The sequence below is a fragment of the Penaeus chinensis genome, chromosome 13 (assembly GCF_019202785.1).
Source record: "Penaeus chinensis breed Huanghai No. 1 chromosome 13, ASM1920278v2, whole genome shotgun sequence".
Classification (NCBI taxonomy): Eukaryota; Metazoa; Arthropoda; class Malacostraca; order Decapoda; family Penaeidae; genus Penaeus; species Penaeus chinensis.
The window spans coordinates 4,634,880-4,652,379 of record NC_061831.1 but is presented as its reverse complement, the minus strand read 5'-3'; the positions used below and the strand labels follow the sequence as shown (position 1 = coordinate 4,652,379).

The 17,500-nt window shown below is 41.2% G+C and overlaps 1 protein-coding gene across 1 annotated transcript; it reads left to right on the top strand.

Annotated features, from left to right (window-relative positions):
- Positions 1 to 5,544: 5,544 nt before the first annotated feature.
- On the top strand, positions 5,545 to 13,213 carry LOC125031447 (crustacean calcium-binding protein 23-like). The gene is made up of 4 exons (XM_047622190.1): positions 5,545 to 5,697; positions 7,861 to 8,038; positions 10,687 to 10,896; positions 12,180 to 13,213. The coding sequence occupies exons 1-4, from the start codon at positions 5,573 to 5,575 to the stop codon at positions 12,279 to 12,281; spliced, it is 615 nt and encodes a 204-aa protein (XP_047478146.1). The 5' UTR covers positions 5,545 to 5,572; the 3' UTR covers positions 12,282 to 13,213.
- The last annotated feature ends 4,287 nt before the right edge of the window (positions 13,214 to 17,500 follow it).

The following is a 17,500-nucleotide window of genomic DNA, read 5'->3' as shown; positions in this document are numbered from 1 at the left end:
TCCCTCCCTCCCTCCCTCCCTCCCTCCCTCCCTCCCTCCCTCCCTCCCTCCCTCCCTCCCTCCCTCCCTCCCTCCCTCCCTCCCTCCCTCCCTCCCTCCCTCCCTCCCTCCCTCCCTCCCTCCCTCCCTCCCTCCCTCCCTCCCTCCCTCCCTCCCTCCCTCCCTCCCTCCCTCCCTCCCTCCCTCCCTCCCTCCCTCCCTCCCTCCCTCCCTCCCTCCCTCCCTCCCTCCCTCCCTCCCTCCCTCCCTCCCTCCCTCCCTCCCTCCCTCCCTCCCTCCCTCCCTCCCTCCCTCCCTCCCTCCCTCCCTCCCTCCCTCCCTCCCTCCCTCCCTCCCTCCCTCCCTCCCTCCCTCCCTCCCTCCCTCCCTCCCTCCCTCCCTCCCTCCCTCCCTCCCTCCCTCCCTCCCTCCCTCCCTCCCTCCCTCCCTCCCTCCCTCCCTCCCTCCCTCCCTCCCTCCCTCCCTCCCTCCCTCCCTCCCTCCCTCCCTCCCTCCCTCCCTCCCTCCCTCCCTCCCTCCCTCCCTCCCTCCCTCCCTCCCTCCCTCCCTCCCTCCCTCCCTCCCTCCCTCCCTCCCTCCCTCCCTCCCTCCCTCCCTCCCTCCCTCCCTCCCTCCCTCCCTCCCTCCCTCCCTCCCTCCCTCCCTCCCTCCCTCCCTCCCTCCCTCCCTCCCTCCCTCCCTCCCTCCCTCCCTCCCTCCCTCCCTCCCTCCCTCCCTCCCTCCCTCCCTCCCTCCCTCCCTCCCTCCCTCCCTCCCTCCCTCCCTCCCTCCCTCCCTCCCTCCCTCCCTCCCTCCCTCCCTCCCTCCCTCCCTCCCTCCCTCCCTCCCTCCCTCCCTCCCTCCCTCCCTCCCTCCCTCCCTCCCTCCCTCCCTCCCTCCCTCCCTCTTTAGGTATCGTGAATAAAATAATATGAAGATTTTCAGTAGATTCGGCTGTATGTACGCGTGTAAAAGATGGACAAAAATGCCATTCCCATTGTGTTTTTTCCAGTTCTAAAAGCGGCGAAAGTCCTGGTTGTGTTCTTAAAAAAAGAATAATAATAAGTGATGGTTGAAACAAGGAATTCATAAACCATAAATGAAAACGGGGTAACGTGAGTAAAAATAATCATATGACGATTTCGCCGTTCCAAATTTAAGATCGGACTGTTTTTCCCCCTCAATTTACTTCTATTTTCTACTTTCAAAAAGGCAACAACAATCTAGAATGGTTGATCAAAAAAAAAAAATAATAAAAAAAAAAAAACAGTCATCGGTTAAAGCAAGTCATTCACGAACGATAAACAGAAATGGGGTAACGTGAGCAAAAGTAATTGTATGAAGATCGCCAGTTCAGGGTTTAGCTGTATTTACCTTAATCCATTCAAGCTGTTTTTTTTTTTTTTTTTAATCTTAAGAAAACTGTCTTTAGCGCCAACAGGTTATTTTATCGCAACCGAGAAATCAAACAGAAATAGGGTAACGTGGGTAAAAAATAATGTCATGAAGACTTTGCATAGCATATACGGGCTGTATTTACTTCAACCATTCATCTGTGATTCCGGTTTTAGAATCTATCACGAGCGGTGAAGATCCACATCCTGGTTGTTTAACCTCAACCAAGAATTCAGTCAATAATTGAACAAGTCATTCACGAGCGATAAACTGAAATGGAATACGTGAGTAAAATAAGTGGAATGATACATTTGTTTCAAGAACAAGAAGAAGAAGAAAACAAATAAAAAATAAAACACCCGAGGAAAAGTAAATAGACATTTTTTTTTTTTATCTTCTCTTATGAAGCAGTAATGGTGTTGCTGTTGTTTTCTCTAGTCATTACGCTCGTTTCATTTTTGTTCATATACTGGGATGCAGATTTTTCAATATTCGTTCGCGCATTGGACACAGGTTTTCATTTCTACATTGTGACGCCTTTTTGAATTATCATGTACGCTTTATGACGCCCTTTTGAATTTTTATTCACGGAGTGTGACGCCTTTTTGGATTGGATACAGTTTTTCATTTTCATTTACGCATCGGGACGCAGTCTCTCATTTTCATTCACGCATCGGGACGCAGTCTCTCATTTTCATTGAGGCATCGGGACGCAGTCTCTCATTTTCATTCACGCATCGGGACGCAGTCTCTCATTTTCATTGAGGCATCGGGACGCAGTTTCTCATTTTCATTCACGCATCGGGACGCAGTCTCTCATTTTCATTGAGGCATCGGGACGCAGTCTTTCATTTTCATTGAGGCATCGGGACGCAGTTTCTCATTTTCATTGAGGCATCGGGACGCAGTCTCTCATTTTCATTGAGGCATCGGGACGCAGTCTCTCATTTTCATTCACGCATCGGGACGCAGTCTCTCATTTTCATTCACGCATCGGGACGCAGTCTCTCATTTTCATTCACGCATCGGGACGCAGTCTCTCATTTTCATTCACGCATCGGGACGCAGTTTCTCATTTTCATTTACGCATCGGGACGCAGTCTCTCATTTTCATTCACGCATCGGGACGCAGTCTCTCATTTTCATTGAGGCATCGGGACGCAGTTTCTCATTTTCATTCACGCATCGGGACACAGTCTCTCATTTTCATTGAGGCATCGGGACGCAGTCTCTCATTTTCATTGAGGCATCGGGACGCAGTCTCTCATTTTCATTGAGGCATCGGGACGCAGTTTCTCATTTTCATTGAGGCATCGGGACGCAGTCTCTCATTTTCATTGAGGCATCGGGACGCAGTCTCTCATTTTCATTGAGGCATCGGGACGCAGTCTCTCATTTTCATTGAGGCATCGGGACGCAGTCTCTCATTTTCATTGAGGCATCGGGACGCAGTCTCTCATTTTCATTGAGGCATCGGGACGCAGTCTCTCATTTTCATTGAGGCATCGGGACGCAGTCTCTCATTTTCATTGAGGCATCGGGACGCAGTCTCTCATTTTCATTGAGGCATCGGGACGCAGTCTCTCATTTTCATTGAGGCATCGGGACGCAGTCTCTCATTTTCATTGAGGCATCGGGACGCAGTCTCTCATTTTCATTGAGGCATCGGGACGCAGTCTCTCATTTTCATTCAGGCATCGGGACGCAGTCTCTCATTTTCATTGAGGCTTCGGGACGCAGTCTCTCATTTTCATTCACGCATCGGGACGCAGTCTCTCATTTTCATCCACGCATCCGGACGTAGTCTCTCATTTTCATCCACTCACTGGAACGCAATTCTTCGTGATGAGGTGACGAGTGGAAGAGACGCGAGGGAATTGGCCTTTGCTGCAGGAACCATGAAAACCACATGACGAGTGTGTGGTGAAGAGAGACGGTGAGGTGTGGGAGGGAGTGGAGGGTGGAGGGCGAGGGGGAGGGGAGGGGGAGAGATGTGGGGGGGGGGGGCAGGTAGCTGTGGGGTGAGGGGGCAGATTTGGGGGGGAGGTGGGTGGGGTCAGAAGAGCGGAGGGGAGGGTGAAATGGGAGGGGGGGGGTAGATGGGTGTGGGCGGGGTGGAGAGTGGTGGGGGGAGGTAAGTGTGGGCGGCATAGAGAATGGAGGAAGGGGGGGAGATGTGGGGTAAATCTGGGGGTATGAGGAGGAAGGGGTAGGGTAGGGAAGAGAGGGAGGGGAGGGAGAGGGGGAGAGGGAGAAGGGGGAGGCGCCAGATCAAACCGCACTATATAATTTCCCGACCTCTGGAATTACTGGGATTTTGACGAACGCTCTTCCTTTGAATTTTTGGAAGGATACAAAAAGAGAGAGAGAGAGATAGAGAGATAGAGAGAGAGAGAGAGAGAGAGAGAGAGAGAGAGAGAGAGAGAGAGAGAGAGAGAGAGAGAGAGAGAGAGAGAGAGAGAGGAAAGAGAGAGGGGAGAGAGAGAGAGAGAAGAGGGAGAGAGAGGGGAAGAGGGAGAAATAGACAGATAGGGAGAGAGCGAGAGATAGAGAGAAAGAGAGAAAGAGAGAAAGAGAGAAGAGAGAGAGAGAGAGAGAGAGAGAGAGAGAGAGAGAGAGAGAGAGAGAAAGAGAGAAAGAGAGAAAGAGAGAAAGAGAGAGAGAGAGAGAGAGAGAGAGAGAGAGAGAGAGAGAGAGAGAGAGAGAGAGAGAGAGAAGAGAGAGAGGGGGGGGGGGAGAAGAGAAGAGAGAGAGAGAGAGAGAAAGAAATAAACCTCATTCTTTCCTCGCCCTGAATGACATTAAAATACCAAATGTCTCCGAATGACGTCACAAACGACCTATGATGAGGCAGCCACTCCCGCGGGAATGCGCATCGAGCTTGTCTTTTGTCGCGAATTCATTCCGATGGACTTCCTTTCATGAACATAACCTCTCGTGACTTCGTTTATTTTTATCCTCTCGCATCCTTATCTACGTGACACTTGTTGATTTAATTTTCCGAGTAATGAATACGTTTAATCCCCCCTGAAATAAATCAATATATGAATAAATATAAGACGAGAAACGAGTGGCTGTGTGACCTCTGGTATATTTCCTTTGAAGTTGCGCGTTTGCATTGTGTGTTGTTTAGGTAAGACAGAATAAATATTAGGGGGCAGTTTGTATTTTTTTCTATATATAATATATTATGAAAATATATTTTTTTCTCTCTCTTATTTGATATCTGTCCGAATTTTTGTTATTTTGTTTCTAAAATAAGCAAAAGCTATTTGTTTGATTTTTAAAAACTGCCAATGAACAGTTCTTCAGAAACAATACTCAAGGTTAAAGAACAAGCATATAATAGGTGTTTTGTCACAGCTCTGTTTTTTCTTGCTTATTGTTTATAAAACAAGAGTAAAAGTTAATTACAAGGAAAAGAAGCAAAGTGGAAAGACAGAAAGAAAAAGAAGAGAGAGAGAGAGAGAGAGAGAGAGAGAGAGAGAGAGAGAGAGAGAGAGAGAGAGAGGGAGAGGGAGAGGGAGAGGGAGAGGAAATGGGAGAGAAAGAGAGTGAGGGAGAGGGAGAGAAAGAGAAAGAGAAAGTGAGGGAGAAAGAGAGAGGGAGATAGAGAGAGGGAGAGAGAGAGAGGGAGAAAGAGAGAGGGAGAAAGAGAGAGAGAGAGAAAGAGAGAGAGAGAAAGAGAGAGAGAGGAGAGAGAGAGGAGAGAGAGAGAGAGAGAGAGAGGGAGAGAGAGAGAGAGAGAGAGAGAGAGAGAGAGAGAGAGAGAGAGAGAGAGAGAGAGAGAGAGAGAGAGAGAGAGAGGACATGAATCATTATAAAAATATGTTAATATCAAAAGGCGTTAGTCATCCCTATAATGGCAAGAACACTGTCTCCGGTGGCTGAACAAATCTGTTTTTAGTCATGAGATATTTTTAGAATCTGATAATGTCAAAGCATGGTAAATGGATCATGGCGCAATGGAGTGAAAGGGAGATAGATGGTCCGGTAGATCGATAGATGTATACGAGTAGATATATTTAGATGTATTTGTATATATTTTCCCCTGTAGATATCATATATTATACTGTATCACACACGCACACATATATGTGCATGTGTAGATATATTTGTGTGTGTACAGAAAATCGAGCGAGAAAAAAAAATCAAACAAAGCGAGAGCGATGACGTAACAAGTTCCTTTATCCTCAGGATGTCGCAAGAAGCCAAGATGAAGGAAGCCGCCAAGGCGAAGGTGCAGGCATCAGCAGACCCCCTTGAGAAGCTGAGGAACCACTGCCTCTCCCAAGGTTACTCCGGCATTTTATCCCTCGGGAGGTAAGCGCATGCGCGTTGCTGGTATGAAACGCATTTTCTGTCAAAATATTCGTATAGGATTGTAATTGGTTGATGAATAAATAAGTGAGTAAGATAGTGATAATAATGATTACAGAAATTATAATAATGATGATAGTATCAGTAATGATAATAGTAATATGGATGACTGGGGTGATGATGAAGATGGTAATGATAATGATGATGATACTGAAAATGATAATAATAACAATAATAATAACAACAATAATAATAATAATAATAATAATAGTAATAGTAATAATAATTATAATAATAATGATAATCATGATAAGAAACATGATAATGATATGATAATGATGACAATAATAACAATAACGACTGAATAATAACAATAAGACACAGGGAAACACATGGCAAAGAACATAATGCAATTGTGGAAGAGAAAACGTTATATACCGGTAGTCTCTGATCACGTGTTATTGCGTGGGCTGACTGTAAGCACATAATACTGAATACTAATGAGAGTTATTACTGTACTTCATGCCCTGCTTTGCCCTCGTTTCTGTATAAAATATTCATGTACGTCTTAATACTATAAATACGTGTTACCATTATAAAATCCTAAGCGTAATCATATCTGTAATTATATATATTTTTTTCGTATGCTTTCTTTCTTGTGGAGATGGATTAGAGTGAAAAATAGGTATTAGTGTTTTGGTGCATTAACAGCGCTTCCGTGTCAGCTAAGCGTAGATTATAAATGCAATTCAACGAAGACGCCCTTTTCATTTGTATTTTTCTTTTTAGGGATAATGACATAATGCTCCATGAACCAAATTGTAATCTGTACATAGATGAAATGAAACACGCCGCAGTAAAGAAGGAAATACTAAGCTTTGACATTTCAAGTCGTCGATTTTACTCCTGATGATGAGTTCATTCTCTCTCGAAACGTGACATTTCCGTATTCCTGTCTTACTGGAGTTTATTCCGAAAGCGTAGATTTTAAGAACACAACATAATACCATCTATATCCGCAGTCGTAGTAATAACGAGAGAGATTTTGCATAATTTTTTTTCTGTTATTGTATAACGTGATATTCCATAATAAACTTATTTTTCTGTTCTTGTATAACATGAAAGATAGTATATAATAATTTATTTTTCTGTTTTTGTATTATATAAAAAACAGTACATTTTTTTCTGTTCTGTTCGTATATAACATGAAAAATACTCTAAAATTAATATATTATTTTTTTTTTTGTTCTTGTCACACGGTATATATCTCTCATAATCAACACAGCTAAGCTAATGGTTAAACAAAGTTCGATGAAAATCGACAACAAAAATTCATTCGCGTTTCGAAACAACGAAATATACAAATCAAATTCAATGATTCATTTATTTCCAAAAAAAAAAAAAAAAAACTAATTAGTCAGCCTTAACAAAATTTTGGGCTGTTTTCAATATCAATTACCAAGGGCTTCATTATTCCAAACAAGCCTTCATTATTATAAATAAAAAAATAAAAAATCCCAACAATAGCATATGGTGCACTGCAACGAGGGTCCCCTTCATCTGTCTTTAGATCATTATTAATAATCAAAATCACTAACTATACAAGTGATTCGTCTCTCTGATCCTGTATGATAGGGAATGCCTTTTGTATTCAGATTATTAATTATCAAAGTCAGTGTCATTAAGGATGATAATGATAATAATGATTAAGATAATGATAATGATAATAATAATTGTAATAGTAATGATTATGATTATCATTATAATTACTATTTTTATCATCATCAACACCATCATCATCTTCATCATCATCACCATCATTATCATTATCATTATTGTTATTACCGTTTTGTTGTTATCATTGTTATTGTTGTTGTTACCCACCTTCCTAATCCCCAATACTGTATGGATTCTACTCGTAAATAATAATGATAATTAATAATAGATGATAATAACTGATAATGATCATTAATTAATAATAAACGATAAATAATAATAATTAATGAATAACGATGATAAATAATAAAGGAATGATAACAGATAATAAACAAATAATGATAGATAAAGAGAAAATAAATCACTAGATAATTATTACGAAAATCAATTGATAAGCAAACAATAATTAGAAGAAGAAATAAGTGATAATGATAATCACCCATATTCCAGGCTGTTCCGTCGCCTGGACAAGGACCGCTCATGGACACTGTCCAAGGACGAGCTGAGCAAGGGCGTGGCTCAGTTCGGCCTCGACTTCTCTGAGGGCGACGTCACCAAGCTCTTTGCTGCTTTCGAGAAGGACGGCCAGTCGGGCATCAACTACGAGGAGTTCCTGGATGCCCTTAGGGTGGGTTAGGGTGTGAGGAGGGGGAGAGGGAAGGTGGGTGGAGAGAGGGGGGAGGGAGAGAAAGAGGGAGTAGAAGGGAGAGAGAGGGTGGGTGAAAGGGAGAGAGAGAGAGAGAGGGAGAGTGAGAGTGAGAGTGAGAGTGAGAGTGAGAGTGAGAGAGAGTGAGAGTGAGAGTGAGAGTGAGAGTGAGAGTGAGTGAGTGAGTGAGTGAGTGAGAGTGTGAGAGAGAGAGAGAGAGAGAGAGAGAGAGAGAGAATTTTGGTTTTATTTTATATTTATTTACAGAACAGTGTACATGCCCTGCAAAAAGCCAGGGTAAGATACTAAAGCATCTATCCAAACTGGCTGTGCTTCGGTTTATGTAGAGGGCTATCAGTCAAACATTAGTGTTATATAGATGCCTAAAAAGCTGTTCTAAGATATTCAGCACAGGTGTTGTCACGATTGTCATCAATGACTTTCGATGGAATTGAGTTCTTTATGTAAATGCCAAGCCCTCTCGTAGAGGAATTTGCATTATTTGGCCTGTCATAGTACGCGTATCTCGCAATCTTTGCATAAAGATCACTAGTTCTGACTTCTTGAAGGCAACACACATCAACATTTTCGGAATGAAGGTATTGGGAGAGAGTGGCCTTGCCTTTCTGTAGGCTGTTTATGTTCCAGGTAATGCATTTCAAGGGATTGCTTGGAGACATTGATGACTTGACCATTTCCAAGGCCCACTACAGGGTGATGCCGTTGTTGATTGAGGAGGAACGTGAATATCCTTTCCTGGAGTTGAGATTGCTGAACCCTTTGTTGTTGCATCATGAACATCTGTTCCATCTGCCAAAGTTTCATTTGATGCTGAAACTGGTGCTGAAGCTGGTGCAGCAGATGGTGCTAGGGTTGGTGCTGAAACTATTGCTGGTGTTTGAGTTGACGGAGCTTTGACTCCTGCTGGTATAGGTAGTGTGGCCGGTGCCATGGCTTCCTTTGCAGGGGCCATCACTGTTGACCTCTGCAGGTGTGGGAATTCCCCCACATCATCAATGCGCGGGGCCGGGGGGTGGCGCTTTTTTTTTTACTATTTGTTTTCCTGTCCTTTGGGTAGTAAGCGCACAATGTAAACTTGGCATTATGCGCTTGTTTGCAGTTCACGCATTTCCGAGGGACATTTTTTCCTTCGAAAATCTATTCTGCACATTATGAACTTCCGTTTGGAAGAGCCCGCATCGCGGTGCGTCTCGTGGACAAGCCGCACTTTGAGCAAATAGAGCAAAACGGAGTCAGGATTTGTATTTGGGGATTACCTCATCAGAGGGAACGAGCTTGCTGACAGACTAGCCGTCGCTGGCAGGGGTATGCCCCCAAATCCCATGACGATAAAACCGAGCCGAAAATTACTTATGGAGAAGTGTGCCTTGGTCGGTCGTACCTTCCTACGGCAGCTCCACAGAGAGGAAACGAGAACCTCCCCCTCGGCCAGCTGGTACTCAGACGCCACAGGCTATGAACCACTGGCACTCTCTGAAGTAAGCAACAGAGGTACCGAAGTCATTCTTCACAGAATGCGCCTAGGTTACCACTGTGCATGGCAGATTATCCCAACAATCGAACGCGATGAAAGGTGCTGCAAGCACTGCGGCGAGCCGAACGCCACACTAGTCCACTACCTAGAAAATTGTGACCATACACAATTCCTGAGACAGGGACCGCCCACAACAGCCGCCGTGCTGGTAAAGAGGCTATGCGAAATGCTTACACCATGGCGGCAGGAGCGCCTGCTGGCAATCCCGCCGCCACGGTAAGCACCGAGTGTCAGACAACTCAATGAGACAGCCGTAAAAAGGTGACACAGGCCGGGCCATATTTAGAAGGCCCGGGCGAAGCTAGAACTTCGCAAACCATAAAGTCAAGTCAAGGGGATTACCTCCCCCTCATACGTCATGATGATTCTCTGGGTCATCATTCCAATAACCTTCATGCGTCTCGCATGAATGATACGTTCATTGTATGCAGTCATTTCTCCTGTTTCGAATTCCCTTGGGCCATCGAACACAATGACGTTCGTACATTTTCCCCTCCCAAAATCTTGGCTTTTTCAAGAACTTCACCAACTGTACTGGTAGTTGCTATATGAGCAAAAATGTGATCGTTCTTGCATCTGACATAAACGTCATTTCTCCTAATTTTCAGCTCTTTTTCTCTTCGGAAGCCATGTCAGCTCAGCCTCACCCTTATCCTTCAGTTTCTGCTCCCTCGACCATCTCTCAACAACCTCACCCTCCTCCTTCTTTTCCTCCTTCAAAAATACTTCATCAACCTCAACCTCCTCCTCCTTTTCCTTATTCTTCTCCTCCTTCTACCAGATCCTCCTCCTCCTCCTCCTTTATCTCCTCCTCCAACCTCAACAACTTTAACCTCCCCCTCCTCCTCCTCATTCTTCTCCTTCAACAACCTTCTCCTTTTCTTTCACCCACACTTCGACATCCTCAACCTCCTCCTTCTTCTTCTTCAACCATACTTCACCCTCAACCATCTTTCAACAACCTTCTCCTCCTCCTCCAACAACTTTATCCTTCTTCAGCCATACTTCAACCTCCTCCTCCTCCTCCTCCTCCTCCTCCAACAACCTCAACCTCCTCCTTCTTCTCCTCCTTCAGCCGACCATGTCCGCCCCTCGCAAGGACGCTGTGGAGGCCGTCTTCAAGCACCTGGACAAGACTGGCGACGGCGTGGTGACCCTGGCGGACCTGAAGGGCGTGTACTCGGCGAAGAACCACCCGAAGGTCCTCAAGAAGGAGGCCACTGAGGAGGAACTGCTCACCAAGTTTCTCAACATGTTCGAGAGTAACTCCTCCGTTGATGGGAAGGTCGGGATACTTTAGTTTTGTTTTGAGTTCGTTAGGTGTAATTATTATGTATTTTTTTATTTACTTTATCAGGATTTTTTTTTTTTTTGAGTTTTTAAGTGTAATTATTATGTTTTTTTTTTTAATTTTATCATGATATTTTTGTTTTGTTTTGAGTTCGTTAAGTGTAATTATTATGTATTTTTTTTGTTTACTTTACTTATTTACCTGTTTGTTTATATTGATTTACTTTATTTGTGTTGGTGTGTATTTCATTTACTTTGATCGATTTGTTTGTGTTTATGATTTGAGTTCGTGTATCATTATGTACATTTTATTTATTTATATATTCATATATAGTTATGCTTTGAGTATTTGAATGTACTTTTTATGTTCTTATCTATCCATTTATATAATTCCATATTCATCACTTGTTGAATACATATGTCTCTCTCTGAATTCATATTTTTAATTTGTTATATCCGTGTAACTCTATAAATCTTATCTCATTTCATATTCTTCATCAATTTTGTTGTCAGCCTCTTACTCTTTCTGATTTTACAGTCTTTATTTGTTGCATATGTTTTATCTATCTGCATTTTCCTATTCTTAAAATCTCAGGTATCATCCACTAGTTATTTCGTTTTACTCGATTTTGACTTACAGTTGGCTATAGATATAAAGCGTAGATTTGTAAGAAGCACGAATGAAATATTTTGGTTTAAAAAGGAATATTCTTAAACATATATATATGTTGTATTCTAATCACTGTCCATGTGAATTCTGCTAAATATTTTTACCCAAATCTTAGTATACTATATACAGCTGTTAACTAATACTTAATCCCGTCTGTTCTAGTAAAAATATGCCTTCTATAAGTTTCCTTCCAAGTACAGCCTGGGATCTCATTCAATTTTTTTTTTTTTTCTTAAAGAGTAATTACCAAAAATGAACCTGTGTTCAGTTACACGGTTCAGTTGCACTTTAAACAAAATCAGAATATTCCCTTGTTGAAATCGGAGCCATTGTGATAAGCATGTGTGTTTGTATATGGCATCAAACACGATACATATAGAGAGGTTTACCATGTTGATCGTAACTGTAAGTATCACTATCCAAACTTCAACCCCTGAATAAGCCTGAAACAAGACGAAAAAGAAAGAAAGAAAGAAAGAAAGAAAACAAAAAAATAGATATATAGATATGTGTGTGTGTGTGTGTGTGTGTGTGTGTGTGTGTGTGTGTGTGTGTGTGTGTGTGTGTATACGGACTACACTCTTAATTAATATATATTTTCTCCTCAGGTAACCAAGAAGGAGTTCACCGACTACTATTCAGGGCTTAGCAAGGCTATTGATGACGATGACTACTTCGTCTCAGTCGTCAAGATGAGCTGGGGCCTGTAAACACACCGCGGGCATGTGAAGTCATCTACAGTGCCTTTAGTTATGTCGGAAAGTGCAGGGGGGGGGGGGTAGAGAGAGAGAAACATCTGTAAGACATGTAATGATATCCATTGTATCTTAAATCATGTCAGAGAGAGAGAGAGAGAGAGAGAGAGAGAGAGAGAGAGAGAGAGAGAGAGAGAGAGAGAGAGAGAGAGAGATAGAGATTTTAAAGTCCTGTATTGACCTTCTCAAGGGATACTATCATATCAGAGAGAAAGAGAGAGAGAAAGAGCGAGAGAGAGAGAGAGAGAGAGAGAGAGAGAGAGAGAGAGAGAGAGAGAGAGAGAGAGAGAGAGAGAGAGAGAGAGAGAGAGAAAGAGAGAGGGAGAGAGGGAGAGAGGGAGAGAGAGAGTCCAAGTTCTTAAGACCTGTAATTCCGTTAGAGAGATAAATTACCTCCCACCTCCTCTCTAACAGAACACCATTCGCCACAATCCACACAATGTGGTAATTCGATTGTTTTCCCATATCTTTGTAAACATCTCAAAATCAACTGCAATTTACATTAAAAGGACTTCCATATCACAACCTACAAGTCCCTCCCCCCCCCCCCCCCCCCCTCCATTCTGTGGCTGTTCGAACACACCCATCTGCCGAAGTACTTGCCTTTGAGTGTGAGACTAGCTTTTTAAACTATTCTTGTTTATTGGTCTGAGGTGGTCTTAGTGCACGCGTCTGTGGGTCCGTTTAATCAAAATTGGAATTCTTCTGGAATAGCGCCTGGAATGTTTTTTGTATTTTTTGTTATGTTAGTTGTTGGAATTGTGTTCTGGCACTAATGGTAAATCAGTGGGTTCTTATTGTATTTAGAATGATGCTTGAAATTCTGTAATAGAAATAAAGACGACCTCAGTAGAATATTCAATAAAAAATTGACCTTTCGAAAAAAATATTGTTTTTTCCGTGTATTTTCCTTTTTATTGGTGCTTGGTATTTGAACCATTCGTAATATCTTTCGATTTTTTGTGTGTACTTTCCTTTTTATTGGTGCTTGGTATTTGAACCATTCGTAATATTTGCGCCTGAAATAGAAAGGTGCACAGGATTCTACTGGTGTTATACATTAACTGAATAAGATAGATAACAATGAACAGCAATAACAATAACGTCAGAAATTATAAGACTTTTTCACCAAATATAATGTGTCACGTCACAGTCACACAAATATCTTAGTCCTTGTACAATTCATTTCTCTTGTTTAATTATTTATTTATTTTTTTTATTGGAGACTTACAGCTACTAAACTGAAGTAATACTCGCTGACAGTTTAAACACTGTTCTTTTTGTCAGTTTTTTTTATTATTCTTTTTTAATGGAAATGTATTCTTCAGTTCATAGCCATTCCATCACATAGTTATAGACAAAAGGTCAAAGACGGAATTCTTTTACTTTGTCAACAACCGATAAAAAAGGAAGAAAAGAGAGAAAAAAAAAGAAAGAAAAAAAGGAAATGAAAAAAAAAAAGAAAAAGAAATGCTCTCAGTACATCTTTTACCTTCGTCTTGAAACCTGAACAAATGGACAGACTAATTTTACTGATTATCAAAATAGCGACCAACAGAACATGTTTCGCTGGACAAGCAATAAACAGATAAAACCGCACATTTTTTTTGCCAATCAACAACTGCAAAGTTAAAACAAAATTCGATGCTGACAATACAGTTTCTCGAGCAATTATAGATGAATCATACTGTATCGATTGTAACACAGTGCTATACAACAAACCACGCTGCCACGCGTTTACAAGCTTTGAGAAAGAGAGAGAGAGAGAGAGAGAGAGAGAGAGAGAGAGAGAGAGAGAGAGAGAGAGAGAAGAGAGAGAGAGAGAGAGAGAGAGAGAGAGAGAGAGAGAGAGAGAGAGAGAGAGAGAGAGAGAGAAGAGAGAGAGAAAATAATATTACAGGATCAATACTGTACGAATCGAGTACTACATGCATTTTAAATCTCAACAATTACTCAGTATCAAAGAATTCCCCCCCTTTTTTTTAGTCTGCAACATCGATGTGCATATTTGCAGAACGTGACGAAATTTATTGCTAGGCTTTATTGCTCGCACTCTTGAAAGGTATTGATTTGATGTTGCTGTTGCAACTTTTGCTCGAGTATAAATGCAGTGCTTAGCGCGAGTATGTACAAATAGGTAAATTTGCTTAAGTAAATAAATACATTTACATATATAGATACATACATATACATTATATATATACATATACACACATATAGATTAGATATAGATATATATATATATATATTGTATATATATAGAGATATACATACATACATGCATACATACATGCATACATACATACATACATTACATACATACATACATACATACATACATACATACATACATACATACACACACACACACACACACACACACACACATACACACACACACACACACACGTGTGTGTGTTTGTTTGTTTGTTTGTTTGTTTGTTTGTGTGTTTTGTGTGTGTGTGTGTGTGTGTGTGTGTGTGTGTGTGTGTGTGTGTGTGTGTGTAAATAAGTGAGTCGGTAAGTGCGTGTGCGTGTACCTGAGTGTTCGCTCGCGCTGCCACGTGTAAATTATACCACCAACAACCCTTCAAGCTCCACAAAACCTTCAATTCTTCACAAAAATATATTCAAACCAACCACAAACCCACCCAAATCTAAATCTATCACACCCTTCAATATTTCAAACAACCTCGCTTAGAAATGCTAAAAACAACAATGCGCACACATCAACAGCAAGACATAAAAAGGTGAATACCGTAAACAAACCATTTGTCCGGCGCGTTCGAATCCTTACGCGAGATTCTCCGAAGCCACAAGACCGCGCCACCCACATCGGTTGTAAACAAGCGAACGCGAGGTAGAAGGCACTGCACTATTTGTCGGTTGATATTCTTGGGAATCAGTCGTAGATCACGATGTCGATCAGTGGGAATGATGAAGTGATGAATAAGATTTTTTTTTTTTAGAAAATCGGAAAGCGGATTGGGGATGGTGATGATGATAATGATAATGATGATGATAATGATGATGACGATGACGATGATGATGATGCCGATGACGATGACGACGACGATGATGACGATGATGATACTGATGATGATGGTAGTGGTGTTGGTGATGATGAATGTGAACGATGACGATGACGACGATGATAATTATTATAATGATAACAGATACAACACCAGCACCAGCAACAATAATGATAATAAACCACTTGATTCGTAAAAAAAAGAGTGTGAGAGAGATATAGGGGATCACGCAAAACTTTCCTTTTTTTCTGAAATCCATAAAACATAACCCTGACACAGCACCGACAAAAAAACAAAAACAAAAAAACTCGTACAAATACACCATTTATTGAGAAAGAAAACGATAGAAGGCAATTTATACTTTCGTCTTCTTTTCTAGATGATTTATCTCACTGGCAAAGCTAGAGGGATGTCAGGTCGCTCCTTCATTATAACTGTAAAACAAAAAGTATCGCTAAAAAGTTTCCCTAAGTTGTTCTGATCAATTAGAACAAGCGGTGTAATTACGGTCTTTAGTTATATATAGAGAGCGCCGTTCTGTGATATATATTTTGTGTTTTATAGATATGTTTTTCCGTAATGTCTTACTCTCTTAAAGCCTCTTCTCCCTTTTACAAGATTTTACAGTTCTGTCAGTGATTCGCTCACCGTAAATAAACCAAAAGAATTGAAATAATAACAAAACAACAACAACAACAACAACAACAAACGAGACAGCGAAAAATAAATGAAAAAACAGCTAATTAAACCACATGATCCGAAGCTCCGAAACGAGGCCGCAATAGCAAGCACTGGTCACCCTTATCAACCGTAAAACGAAAACGAAAATAAAAGAAATATCAGCTAAGTAAACCACTTGATCCGAAGCTCCGAAACGAGGCCGCAATAGCAAGCAGTGGCCACCCTTATCAACCCTAAATAACGTATAGGGGGGATAAGGGACAATAATACCCTGTTTGTGTCTCCTCTTCCAAGAAATCCACTTGCGTCTGCCGTCACCAACAGGCCTTGATCTTCTCCTTCCCATTGATTTTCGCTTCGTTCTGTCTTCTTTGTTCAGGTATGAGCGTGGCCCTTCGTGTGATACGCGAGAGAGAATTCGTGTCGGGATATAACCGTTTTCTTTGCTTGGGGTAGTTCATTGTAAGAGGAAAATTTAGGTATTTTGTGAATATAGCTTTTGAGTAGAGTGATACTGTTGTTTTTTTAATATAAATTTTGGGTAGAATGGTAACATTCTTGACATGTACATTTTGAGTAGATTTACAATACTTTGCGAGTGTAAAATCGCAGTTAACATACGATAGTATTTTCGTGAAAGATATAAACAAACCTATTTTTTTTTGTGTATGTGCATCTAATCTGGGTAGAATTGCAATAATTTGTGAATGTAATACCTGAGTACAATTACGATACTTAATCAGTGTAAAACTTGAATATAATTAAAATAATCTGTGAACGCAAAGTATGAATAAAAATGGCAATACTTTGTGAACGTAAAAATTTTCATCACAAAGGCTGTGTCTGTTGACCTTCGTTCCTATAGAAAGGATGTGGATCTGAAGGAAGTCCTTTTTTTCTTCCTAACAGTAGTTTTTTTGTGGTATAAGAACGAGTCAGTTAAAAATAACTGTTTCTGGTGGACCTTACCTCCTAAATCACAACGAACATCAATTAACAGTGAAACAGCCACGTAAATTTCATTTTTCGTTTTCCTAATTAACAAGCATTACTGTAACCTGGCATTCCTTGTATTTCTTCGCACTAAACAAAAATGTACCCGATCCGTACCGTACTATTACATATTATATAGTACAAAAATAGTAATAGTAACTTTAGAAAACTTACGACGTAGAGGGTACGAGAGTTGAAGGGCCAAACAGTCCGTTTGCATTGATGTGGCTTCCAACTTACAGCCTATCTGCACGCGTTTGAACACGGGGAAGTGCAAACGCAAAATTAAGCTTATTACATGCACTTGCACATTTTCATATATATATATATATAATATTATATATACACACACACATATTTATATATATATTATATACACATATATATGTGTATATATGCATATATATGTATATATATGTATGTATGTATATATGTGTGTGTGTGTGTGTGTGTGTGTGTGTGTGTGTG